The following is a 16,475-nucleotide window of genomic DNA, read 5'->3' on the forward strand; positions in this document are numbered from 1 at the left end:
AAGTACAGATAGATAAGCACAGAATTTTGTGATAAAGTATTTGTAAGAGGTAACAAACACAAGAACACTGTAACTGTCATTTAAACATGTAACGTCATTAGTCGTGTAAGTTCACAGGAGATAATTCCACTCTTTCATCTACAACAGTGTCAACTGAGGCTGTCAGAGACTCTGAGTTTAATTGTAAATAATAGTAATAATTATAGTTTTATGACGCTTGTAATGTACAATTTGACGTGTAATTGGTTTAACTGTTTATACTGACAAACAGTCTGTCTGCGCTAATATGAGTCAACACGCCAATCTTGTGTTTCCAGTTGTACACATGATTTGCAATGTGCTGTTCCCTGAGTTTAATTGGATATTATTACCACATGCAGTGGGGTTACACATTTATTCTGAACAAATTAGTGATTGTAGGAAAGTCTTATTGAGGTTAAGATGAGGTATTACACTAAATATATAATAATAATATAATAAATAAATAATATATGATGTTTTGTCATCAGGATGTACAGTATGTGTGTTCTGCTTTAACACAGGTAGTGCAGTTTATTATTATTACTTTATTTATTTATTCATGTTACTTTTATTTAATCAGGATAAAACTATTGAGAGTAAGTACCTACTTTTTAAGGGAGACCTGGCACCTGACATCTTAGGGACTCTGCCTCCATTTTATTCATTTATTTTCCAGTTACTTTTATTAATTCAGGATAAAACTAAACTCTAAATTAACCATGATCCTAATAAGAATTATTATATTATATTAAAATCCATATAAAATGCATCTGTACAGTGTGTCACTCGAGATAGAGGCTCTCGTGTTTTGGTGCTGTCTTTTCCTCGCTCTGTAGCTCCCCCTACAGACGACCACAGAGAGTGCACTTCTCTCGAAGCTGCTCAGTCACTTCAAATAATAAAATGTAACTCAACTATGCTAGATGTGGTTACAAGGAGTGCGCCCCCTGCTGTGTTGTTCTCGCTGCTACAATCACACCGGCTGTGGGGCATCGGTGTCCTGTCGCTGTGTGTTCCGGTAAAGCTGTCGTTGGCCGAGTTAAATTACACATTTAGACCCCGTTCTCATCAGGCGCGCGTCCTCGCCTCAGGCGGTTCAGCTTCTCTCCCGCTCGGCGCTGCTCGACATTTTCCGGTAACACGCTCCGGCCCCGCCCCGCCCCGAAACATTATGACAACCCTCGCCATGGCAACAAAACAACTGCAGTTACCCAAACATGGTCAAGGGAAGTGCGACGAAACGGCACTCGCGTGTTGACGTCACGCACAGAACGCACTGTGCCGCCGCCGCTGTTGTGTGATCGGATTCCCTTGGAGCCGAAATCGAGCAATGAATAAATAATTGAGCTGCTGTTTGTTTGAGCTGTTGCTCCCACTCATTTTAAACACTCCGTCCGCCGTGGGTGAAAATGTACGTTTTTTTCTGCGTAACGCTGCGTCCTAAAAATAGACACAGTGACACCTGCAGAGACACACAGAGCTGAAATTATCTGTCACGCACGTCACATAGTCTTCATCCACATGCACAGACTCAAGTGATCTGGATTTCATCAAGAATCGTAAAACACGAGGTTCACTGCTGTTACTGAATGTATAATGCAGTCTTTTTAATGTCTGGTGTACAGTTTAGTATATTATATGAGTTAGTGCTGTCTGAGATTAAAGGTGCAGTGCGTACATCTTGGTGAATTTTGTGGTCGATGATATTATTATTCTGCCTCTGTTTGGTCTTCGTGTGACCTTATTTGTACGCTGCGTCCTGCTATTTTAACATCGTCGGATGCATCACCATTTGCCGAATTCAAATCCTAAGTATCAAATGTGTGATATTTACGATTGAACAGAGATCAGTAACCGGGAAATGGACGGATGTTGCGTTCTTGTTGATTCCGTCTTCTCATAGTTGTACTCTTGGTACATCTTGTTTTACTAGGAAATATGTTGCTGCGGCCTCAATCACTTCCCGTGTGCAGCGTGGGAATGTCAGCTGTCAACATGAGATCTTAACCCTGCTAAACACCAGCGCTCCCTGTGACCCTCATGTGGAGGATGAAGTGGCAGAAGATGAGTGAGTGAGTTTTGCACTACAGTTTTAAATATGGCCAACGTGAAGTCGTACCATGAGAGGTTCAAAGGTTTGGTCTGGTGATCAAATATACTTTATGTCAGCGTCAGAAATGTGTGATGACAGTCTCTCAGTGTGTGTTCTGCAACAACCTGCTACCTTTACCTTTGATGCTAACATCACCTACGGTTCCATAGGTTGTATTTGGCCCTAAAGTACCCCTTAAATTGACCCTGCGAAGCCTGTGGATGTATGATTAAGTCATAATTCTTGATATTCTTGAACGAACAACAACACATCGTATGCATTTGTCTCACTTTATTTCCAGCATTATACAATTTTTGCATCTGATCATATTTTTTATAAGTAAAAAAATAAACTATGTCATAAAATACATCTTGATAAAATACACAATATGACCTTTTTTTATAAAGAAAATATGAGGTTACAGCGACATTATGCTACACATGTATAACCCTTCTTCTTCTTTTTATTTGTTCAATTGTCACAACACAACTTTTTCAACACACACAGTATAGGTTATTGAGCATGACTGAACTTCACATCACATTTTGTTTTTTAAAAACTCTGGAGAACACGCAACATGTAATTTGCATGCATTTTTGACACCAGCACAAAGTCTCGTCTCACTGCTCCAGCAGCAGCAGCAGCGTGGAAGAAATCACAGAACATTTGTGTCGCACACACAACCTTTGATATCCGGGTTTTGCACAACACCAAAACTTACAATACAAAAGGTTACTTGGGTCAGATTTTGCTGGCTGGTTGTGATACATTTACAGTACCGTTGCATAACGCTCGTTTCCCCATTCACAAGGCCAGAAGAGTGGGAGAGTTAAGACTATCTTTCATTAACTCGGTCGCTCCCAGGCTGCCTTTGAAGCTCTCGCAGCCCTCAGCCAAGCCATCAATCTCAGAGTAATTAAAGGAGAACACTGTGCGGTAATTGCTACAAGTGGGGCTGGAAGACATGACCGGTGTGCTCAGAGATTCAAGGTCGTTCGCCACGGACTTGTACAGGGTTTCCCAGTCTGAGAGGCAGAGGGGGCCGCTCAGGTCCACGTCGGGGACGGACGCGGGCGCCTCAGAGGTCACCGCCATCTCCAGGCTGGGCACCAGGTCGTCCAGGTCATCTCCTCTCAAGTCCTCCAGGTCGTCGTCCTCCTCCGCGCGCGAACAAAGGAGGATGTTGGAGTTCCCCAAAATGGCTGCGGCAGGAAAGCAAGGGACATCATCCATGTCTTGGCCAATCGCGGCGTCTCCAACTGTTGTTGTGCTCCCTGGTGTTTTTCCGTCCTCTATAATGGACAGCAGCTGTGGGGAGGTCGGGGGATCCTGCAGCATTGTGTTGACGCCATCTTCATTCTCCTCCTCCTCCTCAACATCAACATCATCATCAGCACTATTTGCAGGGAGCTTACAGGAGGGTTTGTGGGAGGCTAAGACCTGCTCCAGTCTCTCCTTCTCCTTCAGCAGCTCTGAAATCTCCGTGTGTAGGTTGGACTTCTCCTCCTCGAGCTGGTCGGTTTCCTGAGGTGCGGAGGAAGGAAAGAAAAGAGAAGCGTGAAAACAATGCTGCTGCTGCTGCTGCAGCCGTCTCTGCTGTACAGGGGTGTGCACAAACATTTCATTCAGGGGGCTCGAGTAAAATAGGGCACCAAAGATTTTAAAATTCTCTTTTTACTGCAACTCAAATGCAATTTATGGCTATTTTTATACACTTTTGTCCTCTGTTGTTGTGGGAATGAGAAACGTGTCTCAGGTCCACAGTCTGATGATGACTAACACGTTTTTCTCTGGAAATTAGTCAAAACAAATGGTTGTTTTTTTGGGGTGAAGTGGCCCTTTAATATCATCTCTGTATATAGCCTTTGTTTTATCTTGTTCCATCCACCTGCCTGTAGAGACTACACATGCAAATGAGTATATTTACATCCCTTAAACACATGAATCAGTGCAGGTGTGAAGTCACACACACACACACACACACTAAGACTGTGGTGTGACCGCGCGCGTGCTGCTGTGTGACTGTTTTTCGCTCTGATTTGATAAAACTCGACACTTACAGCTTGTAGCGTGTCTATCAGGTCCCTCCGTCTGTTACGACACTTGGCTGCAGCGATCTTGTTCCTCTCCCTCCTTATCCTCCGCCGCTCCTCCTCCTCTCTGGAAGACTGAAATCAATCACAAATAGTCTATTAAAGGCGCATTCTGCTGAGTCGAGCCGCATCAGCACTTGGCTTTTTCCAGCAACAATGTCGCCTGCCAAAGGAAATGCTGCTGACTTGACTCTGCTGCTGCAGACACACTGTGGGCTTCAGCTCAGGCGTTACAATGCTGCGCCACCACAGTGTCGAGCCTGCAGCAACGTGAACGCGCGTTTTATGCAACTCTTCGTCCGTCACACACACACACACACACACACACACACGGGGCTCGTTACTCCAACACTAATTATGACTCAAGGCACCAATTAGACAGTTTACTCTCCCTGCAGTCACTTACACTTACACTGCTGCTGCTGCTGCTGCTCACTACTTTAATTTTACCTTAACTGTAAAAACACCTGTTCAAATATCGCGATACTACAAACTAAGCTTGGTTTACTCGGTTATACGGATATTTTATTCCTTTATAAATGACTTAATACTTAATACTAATAATAATACTTTTGTATTTTATTATTATCTTTGATAGCTGTTTACATATTATGTTATTATTGTTTGCCTATACTCTATATAGTACAATACTATAGTACAAGTGCCTGACTCTGCACGTTTACCATGTTCCTATTACATTTGCACACCGTGTTCATATTTCTATTGGTATTTATTTATTATGACATTCTTCTATTGGTATTGTCAGTTTGTTTTTCCCCCAGTGCGAATGTGCAGAGCACGTCTTATTTATATTTCCTCTTCCCCATCCTTGTTTGTTTGTTTCATACCTGCTCCTTCTGTGCTTTCCTGCTGGAGGACTTCGCCTTGTTTGCACCTGAAGGCTGTGGAGGTGGTGATGGCGGTGTGCACCGTGTCTTGGTCCTGGCACGAGGACGTGACGGAGAGGCGGATGTGATGACTGCCGGCTGCACCATCCACCTCAGATCAGGCGAGGTTGAGACTGTAGTCACGGTCGGAACAAAGGGGTCTGCTGCACGAGTGTCACTGTCCTGGAGACATGAGACAAAACACAAGTGATATTAAGAATTCACGCGACCTTTAGCTGCAAATCATGGGAAAAAAATGTCCACAATCTATACAGGCTGTGCATTTTTTCAAATCCCTTTCACCCATCATCATCGTCACTCTAAAACGAAAGGTCACAGACATGAGGTGTAATATTTTCAGTTTGAATGCTGAAAATGAGGCATCATCGCTGCATTATGTGTTTGTGTGGAATAATTTCTCAATGAACCTAAGATGTAAATGATGTCTGTAAAATGGATTAATTAACAATGCATGGATTATCCTGCAGGATGTGATTCCGTGTGGGATTATTTGATAGATGCCGGGTTGCTCCTGTATACCTTGACGCTGCTGTCCACTGATGATGAAAGCCAGTGGGGAGGATGCAGGCTGCAGCCGGGGGTGTCCCCGCCAGGCGATGCTGTGCTGCAGCTGGACGATGAGTCGAACTCAGAGCTGGAGTCTGGATGCATGTTGTCATCTAATTTTTTTTAAATATCACTGAATACAAGGAATAACTGTGTTTATCTTTTCTCCTTTTAAATTAGATAGATTTTATTTATATAAAAAATGCTGCCTTGTATTCCATTTGCCGGGTTCATAGATGATAACTGTTCACATATAGTGAGGCCCGCCTTTTATAGTGAGCTGGAATTTTATGAATGAAATCTGTGTGGTGAGACTGAACCATTTCAAAGAGGGAGGGAGGGAGGGAGGGGGAAAGGTGGGGGGGGAGCAAGGAGGTGTTTTCCAGTTTGACATTTAAAAACCTTAGAGGAGGGCGAATGTCCATAATGAGAGGTCCTTTTTTTGTTTTAGAAAACGCGTTTAATCCACGCAAACGTGAAAAGAGCGCGCGCGCACATGAAGCGACACCCCCGTCTGCGAGGTGCCCACAGCCGTGAATGAACTACGTCACTTCATGTATGCAGCATCTGCATCATACATCATGTTCCCTTCATGTGGACGTTGTGTGCGCGAGACGCATTTCAAGTGTGTTGGCAGAAATGTCCTTGCGCGTGAGACAAGGTTATTATTACTTTCCATTCATGTTTTTGTATATGGTAATAATAAATAATTTAAAACAAGGTTCAGTACTTACTGTTCCCCTATTATGAAACAATGCTGATGGATTATATCACGACTACAATACAATGTTTTAAACAAGTTCACCCACTCATCATTTGTGATGGTGATGATGATTTGATTCATGCATAAATCTCTCATCACATCACAGGGTGATTGTACAGTCAATAGTGATAAATACATCCCACTACTTTTCACCTGTCTCTGCATATGATGAGGACTTCAGCAACAGAACTGTCGTTGGAGAAAAGCAGCCAATCGCCAGAATGGACCAGTCGAACCATATATGGTGTTTCCGGGGAAAGAATGTGGCGAAGGGGGGAGGGCGGGGGGTGCTTCGGAGCGCAGAAGGACATAGACTGTTTGTGTCCCACTCACCCCCTCCTTCACTCATTCACACATCAGTCACAAAAGAAAGTGAAACACGCGCAAAAGAAGATTGTGTGCGTGTGTGTGTGCGCGCGTGTGTGTTTGTCTGGTATTCCTTATGTTGTGGGGACCTAAATCTGCTCACATGATGGGGACTTGTCTTCCTTATGGTGAATTACTACATTTTAAGGTGAGGACATGTTTTAGAGTGAGGTTAAGGTTAAGGTTAAGGTTAGGATTAGGATTAATATTAGAGTTACTCCCCGAATGTAAATCAATGCAATGTCCTCTGAAGTCATGGAAGCCAGTGTGTGTGTGCCACTCACCCCCTCCCTCACTCATTCACACATCAGTCACGAAACAAAGTGAAACAGGCTAAAATTAAGCTCCTGTGTGTGTGTATTTAAATCTGTTTACATGGTCAAATTATGATGACTTGTCTTTCTTATAGGGACAGAAAGACCAAGCCCCCATAACATAAACAACTACATGTTTTGGGTGAGGACATGTTACAAAGTTGCTAAGGTCAGGGTTAAGTTAAGGTTAAATTCAGGGTTAGGATTAGGCCATGTAGTGAAAATTAGAGTAAGTCTTAAAGGAAAGGAAATGATTGCAAGTCAATGCAATGTCCTCTGAAGTAATGGAAACCAGTGTGTGTGTGTGTGTGTGTGTGTGATAGCAGACACATGAGACTATTGTTGAAACATAAAGGAGGACAAACACTGCACTTAACCCACATCTGCTACTTATATAATATAATATCATGTATATCATCATCTATAGTTACTGCTTTTCTATAAATGGACCTTTAACTGGTTGATTCTGTTCCCACTCACGGCTGGTGCACTTTATTATGCAAGCATTATTTTGTTGCACTGCATTCATCAGCTCCTCTATATGAAAAGTGGGTGAAAATGTTATATTTAGGTCTCAGGTGACGTCACAGATCCACTGAAGTGAAAGGAGTGGATGGTGAATAGAGAGGGGGGCGTCGCTGTGTTCAGAGGGGCTGCGTTCCCCTCTGCTTCCCGGCAGTCTCTGCCCCCCTCTGAGCTTGTTTACCGGCACATCATTATGGTGGTCAACTCTGCTACTGCTGCCGCTGAGCGCTTCAAGGCGGTGTGTGGTGGTGGGGGTCAAAGGTCGCATACAACTGCAGACGCTCTGCACCACAGCTCAAAGCCTTGTTGTTTTCATCAGAGCAACTTGAGCGTGATCGCGCACAGACTGCAGGTTTATTTTTAGACTCTGTGACGTCAGTGTTCAAAGTTCATGTAAAACAGGTAAATGGATTTAACTTCACAGCTGCTCTAGAATGGCTTGTGTTATAACAAGATAATTATGATATACATTTAATGGACAAAAGACTATTAAATACATATAAAGTTAATCAATAGAATAAACAGTCAGATAAGGAACAAGTTAATCGGAAATGGTTATTAATTATTATTCAGTTTTATTTACAGGACCTTTGAATGATCTCCACTGTATTGTGTTTTATTTATTTATATATATTTACTTGTTATAATCATGATGTTTATCATTTCTTTCATAATTTATGATTTTATCTTTGTTTTGAAACAGTTTTAAATTGTTTCCATTCATTCCTATTTAAGCTGTTTTAAAATTACCAATGAAATTGTTACAAAACTGTTTGCTGTAATGTTGTTGTTTTTATAGTTTTTATCTTTTTTCGTTTTAATTCCCATTGAAAAGTGTATTAAAAGCTGTTGTAACTGCTATATAACTGTTTTATTAGTTGTAATGTTATTTTATGGTTTGTTGTCTCTGTTTTAATTCCAACTGAATTTGTTTTCAAACAATAGTTGAAACCTGTTGTGTCATCTGTGTTGCCTGCTGTTTTGTTTTGGAAGTTTTTCCTGTACAGAAATGCACTGTATAAAACTACACTATCCTGCTGCTAAGTACTTTGCGAAATACAAATGACAAAGTGCTTCACAGTGTCAACAGATAAAACAGGCAACATACAGGTCACAGGCATCAGCAGAATAAATAAAACCATCCATGTTAATTCAGATCATTTGTCAGAACATAAAACAATGTCAGAAGTGCAGAATTAAAACTTGGATAAAAAAACAGGAACGTTTTCAAACACATCACCGTACAAATGCACGTTTAATTCAGTGTATTCTGTTGATTCCTGCATCCTAACAACTTAAAAACACACTTTGTTCAGGACACACAGTTCAGGTCAGAGTCGATGGTTGGCTGCTCCTGCCAACCACTCAAACAAAATAATCAAACAACCCAGAAGACACTGCTGTGGTTGTTTGGTGTCCTCTTTCACTGCGCACACACACACACGGTTACTGACTCCACGGAGAGAGTATCTGTCTGACAGGAGCTCTCACTCTGACACTGTTTCCCCACACCCAGATGTTTCGGTTGACGTAATGACGTGTTTTTTACATCGCGGGAGTGTCGTTTTACGTGGTTGAGTGGCCCGTCGTCACAACACAGACGATCTTCGTTGCCATGCAAATTAAGCACGTCACTGACGCGAAGGGGTGGAGTGTTGCCTCGGCAACCAGGAATGTTAAACAAAACACGAGCGCGGGAATCAAGACACTGCCCCTTTAACCTACTTTGAAGAACTTTCACACAATGACACAATGACTGGCACTTGATTACCTTTATTAACGACACATTGACACAGTAAAGTGGTAGTTTTTAAAAATAGTTTGGAGGTGTCATGTTTTTAAAATAGAAATATAACAGAAGGTGAGATTGTGTAATATTGAAATGATGTCTGTCTTTGTGGGACATGATATGTATTGTTCTATGCATTCAAATAAATCTGCAACAAATACAACTACAAACACAATGGTGCATCAGCAAAAATGTGAATGTGCAATCGCTTCAATAAATAACACTTACAATGAATGAAGTTAATTCTAACTACAGTTGGCAACTTATCTAAAGACAGTTCTCTATGTGTGTATAATTAAAGTTGTTTATATTGTAAAGCCACTGAGTAATCCAGGTAAACAATGATAAGAGCAGCTACAAGTCAATTCATGTGTTTTCTCTTGGGTGAGGTTTGAGGATTCCCTCTCCCACACTCCTCCTGGCAGAGGGAAACACCTCTGCTGTGGGCAAGTCTGAACACTGCTCACACTGTTGTGGAAAAGTACACTTCACAAACCAGTTATCAGCTCGTTCTGTAACCCAACACACCCTCACCCAATTGCGCACATAAAGGTACAATGAGTGCCTGGAGGAAGAGTACACACGTAAGTGTGTCTGCACTGACATGCATCCATGGTGTGTGTTTGCACACAGTTGTTCTGCATGGCGTGGTAATTAACACACATTCCTCTGTGTCCTTCCAATGAAATACAGTTTACAGTATATTTACAGTAAAATTACAGTTTAAAGATGTGCCTACACATGAACAAAGCCTATGCTTTAGACTACAGGTTTTTTGTTGTTGTTTTTTAAATTGAAATGGGCATTTTTCAAATAACCACCTTTAAATCTTCAATGGTGCTTGGTATTTAGGATTTGACTCAATATTTAGTCAAACTCGAAACTCTTTTTTTTTCATTATATGCGAAAATTGAATGGGTTTGTTATACTATAGTGTGTGTACGTCTGTGTGTTTTGGTGTCACATTTTATGTTGTGTAATAAGAGTTGTCATAAAGTTTGCCTGAAATGAATGACTCAGCAAAAGTCACTAAACTGCAGTAAAGCATACAAAATAATTCACAAATTGTATTGAAACCCCATATAATTATATCTCAATGAAGATGTGAAACACATTCTTGATATTGGTGGATAATAATAATGATATGTTTAAGAATACATGGCAAAGATAACTGTGTAGCAGTTCATTATGTTTGTTTGTTTGTTATACTTCGTTCAAAAATATTCAACTTTATTGAGTGTCTGTGTGTGTGGGATGAGCTTTTGTTGACCGTTATCACACTTTATTCACTTTTCACAGCAGCCCTGTGTGTGTGTACGTGTGTGTGTTTGTTGTCTTACATAACGTCATGTCGTTGTCCGCCAAACTCGGAATGTGCGCTTCCCAGCAGAGTCCGCCCCTTTTACAGGATGCACCATATTTGGAATATGACGTACTGGGGATCCCGTTTCTGGAATATTCCATTCCTTCAGGGGTGAGCGTAGAAAACACGATTAAAATGTGACTTTTCGCGGTGCAACGACACACAAACATAGTGTGAATTAGATTTCTAGTGTATTTTGACATTGCAGAAGCAAAGGTTTGGGGAGTTACTCGTTTTAAAGTCGCTGTTTTCAGTGTTTTTCCTCCCTCGGTGTCCGCACGAAGAGCACTCCCCGTTGTGACGTCACAGAGCAGGTCTTCTCATGCTATATAAGCGCTCCTTGTTTCCTGAACTGGCAGTCAAACTTTGAGTGAACTCACAGAGCAACAACAAGAGAGAACAGAGCGGGAGCAGCACTTAACAACTCACAAACCTACCGAAGGGGATTTTACTCGTCTCAAGTTCACACACACCCTGACAGTAGAGTTTGCTTGGACCTCCATTTTTCTCCTTCTTTTGCTTTCGTCTTCTTGGGAACGATGATGTTCACCGGCTTCAACGCGGAGTGTGATTCCTCCTCCCGCTGCAGCACCGCGTCCCCGTCCGCGGACACTGTGGGATATTACCCGTCACCAGCAGGCTCTTACTCCAGCATGGGCTCTCCTCAGTCTCAGGTACGTCGACTGAAAATTCTTCATTATTTCATTATATGGATATATGTGACATCATCATTTAAGATGAAGTTGTTTGGCATGCAAGACATAAGAAGAAGTTTGTGAATGATATGACAGTTTGCAGATGCAGTGATGGACAGTTGTAGTCTTCAGCTAAATAACTTCTAGATAACAAAGGTGCTATAACTACACACAAACAATCAAAACAAGCAAGTGAAATAATTAAGTCAGTGTGTGCACGGTGACCTGCAGTGAGAGGCAGTTTTCGTTCATCCACCTGGAAACTCAATGGAGAATGTAACGTCATAGCTGACATCACAGGGATATTTTTAAATCGGCCAGCTTTTTATAGTCCGTCTCTCTGCTTCATTCATTCACACACATCCTGCAGTGCTGCACACTCTCCCTCCTCCTTTTTTTTAAAGTTTACCAAATGCACTGACAGCCCCTCTTTGCTTCATTCCCTCCAGGATTTCACAGACCTGACAGCATCAAGTGCCTCATTCATCCCCACTGTCACGGCCATCTCCACAAGCCCAGACCTGCAGTGGATGGTCCAGCCTCTCATCTCCTCGGTGGCCCCCTCTAACAGAGCTCATCCCTACAGCTCCAGCCCGAGTCCTGCCTACACCAGACCAGCCATGAGGTCCGCAGCATCCAAGGGTCACGGCTCAACCAAGAGAGGCAGAGCAGAACAGGTAATTACTACTCAATCGTGTGACTCCAAAGTCTTACCAAACAAGTTCCTTGTTGCGGCGTCATGTCACAGAGCTCGAGTCTTAACTGTTGCCTGTTTTTGTGCAGATTTCACACGAGGAGGAAGAGAAGAGAAGGGTTCGCAGGGAGAGGAATAAGCAGGCTGCAGCAAAATGCCGCAACAGGAGGCGAGAGCTTACCGACACTCTACAAGCTGTAAGTACCCTATTGATTTATCATTATTCATCAACACGTATTTATCACCAAGATGGAAAGCAATGCAATCCAACAGCCAAGTTAACGCCTCCCCTTTCTCTTTCTCTGACAATTTCAGGAAACTGATCAGCTGGAGGATGAGAAGTCCAACCTTCAGAATGATATTGCCAATCTTATGAAGGAGAAGGAGAGGCTGGAGTTCATTCTGGCTGCCCATCAGCCCATCTGCAAAATCCCCTCAGAGCTGGACACAGACTTCCCTATGGTCTCCATCTCTCCTCCCCAGTCCTGCCTCACCACTGGGGTGTCTTCCTCAACACAGACCTCCATCACCTCAATCACTTCAGGGCAGCCAACATTCACCTCAACCTCCAACTCCATCTTCTCCAGCAGCAGCATCAGCAGCAGCTCCATCCTGCCCACCGCCACCGTCTCCAACAGCACGGTCAAGTTGGCGGATCTGGACGCCTCAGTCCTGGAGGAATCTCTGGACCTGATGGCAAAGACCGAGGTGGAGACGGCGCGGTCGGTGCCCGAGGTCGACTTGTCCAACTCTCTGTACACGGTGCAGGACTGGGAGCCGCTTCACAACTCGGCCAATACCGGTGACTTTGAGCCCCTGTGCACGCCCGTGGTGACCTGCACCCCTTCCTGCACCACCTACACCTCTTCATTTGTGTTCAGCTTCCCTGAGGCGGAGACCTTCCCCACTTGTGGCGTCGCCCACAGGAGAGGAAGCAGCAGCAATGACCAGTCCTCCGACTCCCTGAACTCACCCACCCTGCTGGCCCTCTAAAGACTTCCAGAAACAATAATACTTCCGACCAAGCACGTTTTTCTCAATGTATGAGACGAATGTGCAGATCATAGGGCTATGGAATGGACAAAATTATTTACTACATTATTTGCCTTTATCTATACTTGCCTATTACACCAATGTAGCAAGTTAAAAAGCATGTTTTAACTAATACCACCTAGTGATTTAATTAAGTTAATATATGATTTAAATGGTGCTAGATGAGAAACATTGTTGTAGTGTTGTGTGTTCAGAGCAATAGCTATATTATTGATCCAGTTTGTTTTCTGGTTGATGGAAATTTGAGAGTAATTGTGAACCCTTTGTGAAAATAACAAAAACAACAAAAAAACAAAACAATAACTGCTGTGCGTTGTCTTAACCATGGTCTGAGTGGTCTTATCTTAGTATATGAAGTTTTCTGTGAAAACATTAGTGCTTTTAATTTATGAAATTTTCAATTTATTTTTTTACACAGAGAGTAACGATGAATGTTGTTTGTAAGAGATGTAAATAAAAAAAATATATAGTGATATTTAAATTCACCTCACTTTGTCTGGCCCGTTATCTGTGGATCTCCTTATTACCATTTTATATATATATATATGCACACACACAAACAAACATGGTCATTTTTCTATATGTGTAAATTATAGTCAAACAGTGCAGCAGCTCTGTCATAACACATAATTAAAACTGCGTCTAAAATTAGTCTCTATAAGGAATAGACGTTTTTTTTCTTGCACCTCCACTGGCTCTATTTATTTTCCGTCTGTTGCCAAGGATAACTAAACGTCAGGGCTCTGACGTCAGTGCGTTCTTTCCATTTTTATTTTTTTTAATTCTGCAAACCCAGCGCGGTGACGTTGAAACTTCCATGCCCAAATATGGAGTAGTAGGCGGGCTGTTGTCTGGCTGTGGAGAGCGGACGTGCATCGCAGTAAGAGACACCCTCTTTCTTCAGGGTCTTGAGGTTTTTATTCTGTCTGGTTTGTGACATTTTCTGCTGCACAGAGGAAATAGATGTGATTGGTTTTGTAATGTGTCGTCGCTGCATGACGACTCGTGCTCTCTCTCTCGGTTACATTGAACCTCATAGACGTCGGTTTCATGCTTACTGTGGTCTCGGTAGGTTTCACTTCACACTCTCCAATGTCGCACGTGATTTACAACACAGAGAAGGAAAGACAGAGAAACCGTGTCCTGGTTAAAACACACAGACTGCAGTCTGGACCTGACCTTCATTAGCACTTCTTGGAAGTGGACTTGAGCTCGCAGACAGCTGGAGGTGATTCTCTGCAGAGTGGTTTTCTCTTACATCTCTTATTTCCCCGCCACGCACACTCTACAGTAAATCCACAGCTGATGGGAAGCCCAGACAGACAGACAGACAGACAGACAGGTGTCTACATCACATCAAAATGTCTGGTTAGACTAAGATCTGAACATTATGTGAAAATGATCTAAATTGGAATATCATAGGAACATAATTCACACATAATAATATATAGTTTTTCATTTGTTGCTATTAAAGAATAAGTACTAATTGTAGATGCACCATGATTTGCATTAGGTACACATGTCACAGTGGCAGGAGTGGTTACACGTCTGCTGCTGTAGTCCTTCTGTAAAACAAGTGGTGAGTTATTATTCTCCTCTGACCTCTGGCACCAACAGGACATTTTCACCCAGAGAACAACTGTTGGCTGGATATTGTCCTATTTTATCGTGTCTATTCTCTGTAAATCTTAAAGAGGGTTGTCTCTGAGAATCCCAGTCAATCGACAAAGCCACATTCAGAGTCACTTACATCACCTTTCTCCCTCATTCTGATGCTGAGAGATCATATATTTGTGTCGAACAGGTGTACCTAATAAAGTGCCCATCTCCGTCTGAATGTTTAGACATGTCTTCTTCATTATCATTGTTTTAATTGCAATTAAACAAACAAGTGCAACCTCAGGTGCATGTAAGGGAGGGTTCTTGTGCATGTTAAGCTCTGTACACACAAATGCACTCCTGTTCTAACCGGAAATGGTTAGATGACTTATCTTTAAACATGAAGACATCACTGAGACAGTAATTTGATTTCAAATGTTGGGCTTTATTCAAGTGGATGTTCCATGACTGCGTTATTTGGCAGCATGGACAAAAAACATGCCAATTATGCAACAGTGCATTTGTTACGCAGTTTGTGATTTTTTTTTAAATTTTTCTTCGAAAAAAGAAAAATCCTCCCGCTCCCTTGTATTTGTCATTCTTTCACCTCACTTGCTCATTCCACCTTTTATCAATATTGCCCCACTTAAAGTGTCACTGGAAAGCACATTGCCTAATGGTTTTACACAGGAAGTGCGTAGCATGCTTGTGTGTGTGTGTACGTGCGTGCACATGTGGGACACTCTGAATGGAAGACTACTCTCTCACACTAAGTGAAATATGCTGACGTTTGAGCCACTCCAGTCTGAACACACCCTTGTGTGCAACGCGGCCGAGATATCGGCAGCGGTTGTGTCACTTCCTGTCGGCCTCCTCTTCCACAGTGAACTTATCACAAATCAAAAGATTAAAACATTTATTATCCTTTATAGAAGTTAAGTTGCCCTATTCCAGCTACCTCCCCGTTTCACTACAACGCTTGGATTATGTTTCCACAGAAGTGTCTTGTTTTGTCACTGCTACGTGGTTGCGTAACCGCTGAATTCTGAGTATCTATGTGTTTTCCTGTGCACATTAGTAAGGCTCCCTTTTCCTCAATTAAGCCCCTAAGTGCGACCATGCAGGCCCTAATAATGCTGTCTATTAATACCTTTCTGCCGGCCTCAGGGAGATGGGGTAGCAGCAGAAATAGCAGGTGCCTATTGCTTCTTTTAACATCAGCATCAACAGCGGTAAAATTAGACCACTATGACGCCAACCTGCGTCAATGCTGCAACCCAGGGGAGGAACCAGGCAGCGTTCGCCTGATAGAAAAAGAGAGGAGGAAACGAGAGCGAGAGGAGGAGTGGGAGGACAAGAGAAAATGATGAGTGTATGAGGATAGCAGGGAGGGAGAGGCAGACAGAGATCCCTCCCTGGGTTTAATTGTGAGCACAGTGATGATGAAACAGCTGAGTTCGCCTCAGTGCCACGACAACAAGAAATCAGTGTGGCATTGGCTCCGAATTCAGAGAAACTCGTCCCCTGATACCTTTCTTTTGTCAAGGATACGGGAGTCTAAAGAAAGAAAGATTGCTTGAAATGTCTTTCTTCCCCCCCCGTGACGGAGCGACAGAGTGATACAGATATGCAGTGGTGCATCTACAATTATGCC

The 16,475-nt window shown here is 42.6% G+C and overlaps 2 protein-coding genes across 2 annotated transcripts; one reads left to right on the forward strand and one right to left on the reverse strand.

The window, feature by feature from the left end:
- Nucleotides 1-2,389: 2,389 nt before the first annotated feature.
- On the reverse strand, nucleotides 2,390-5,886 carry LOC122784299 (proto-oncogene c-Fos-like). Its single transcript, XM_044049503.1, has 4 exons — nucleotides 5,634-5,886; nucleotides 5,055-5,276; nucleotides 4,174-4,281; nucleotides 2,390-3,637 (listed from the first exon to the last, which is right to left on the reverse strand). Exons 1-4 carry the CDS (start codon nucleotides 5,763-5,765, stop codon nucleotides 2,918-2,920), a joined length of 1,182 nt encoding a protein of 393 aa, XP_043905438.1. The 5' UTR covers nucleotides 5,766-5,886; the 3' UTR covers nucleotides 2,390-2,917.
- Nucleotides 5,887-11,150: 5,264 nt separating this feature from the next.
- LOC122784300 (proto-oncogene c-Fos-like) lies at nucleotides 11,151-13,707 on the forward strand. Its single transcript, XM_044049504.1, has 4 exons — nucleotides 11,151-11,454; nucleotides 11,925-12,152; nucleotides 12,259-12,366; nucleotides 12,485-13,707. Exons 1-4 carry the CDS (start codon nucleotides 11,320-11,322, stop codon nucleotides 13,160-13,162), a joined length of 1,149 nt encoding a protein of 382 aa, XP_043905439.1. The 5' UTR covers nucleotides 11,151-11,319; the 3' UTR covers nucleotides 13,163-13,707.
- Nucleotides 13,708-16,475: the final 2,768 nt, after the last annotated feature.

This window comes from Solea senegalensis, linkage group LG17 (genome assembly GCF_019176455.1).
Source record: "Solea senegalensis isolate Sse05_10M linkage group LG17, IFAPA_SoseM_1, whole genome shotgun sequence".
In the NCBI taxonomy this organism is placed as follows: domain Eukaryota; kingdom Metazoa; phylum Chordata; class Actinopteri; order Pleuronectiformes; family Soleidae; genus Solea; species Solea senegalensis.

Coding starts and splice junctions, on each gene's coding strand:
- LOC122784299 (XM_044049503.1), bottom strand. CDS start 5,765: ATGCATCCAGACTCCAGCTCTGAGTTCGACTCATCGTCCAGCTGCAGC. Junction 5,277..5,633: donor CAGTGGACAGCAGCGTCAAG/GTATACAGGAGC, acceptor TCATGTCTCCAG/GACAGTGACACTCGTGCAGC. Junction 4,282..5,054: donor GGAAAGCACAGAAGGAGCAG/GTATGAAACAAA, acceptor GATTGATTTCAG/TCTTCCAGAGAGGAGGAGGA.
- LOC122784300 (XM_044049504.1), top strand. CDS start 11,320: ATGATGTTCACCGGCTTCAACGCGGAGTGTGATTCCTCCTCCCGCTGC. Junction 11,455..11,924: donor TGGGCTCTCCTCAGTCTCAG/GTACGTCGACTG, acceptor CATTCCCTCCAG/GATTTCACAGACCTGACAGC. Junction 12,153..12,258: donor AGAGAGGCAGAGCAGAACAG/GTAATTACTACT, acceptor GTTTTTGTGCAG/ATTTCACACGAGGAGGAAGA.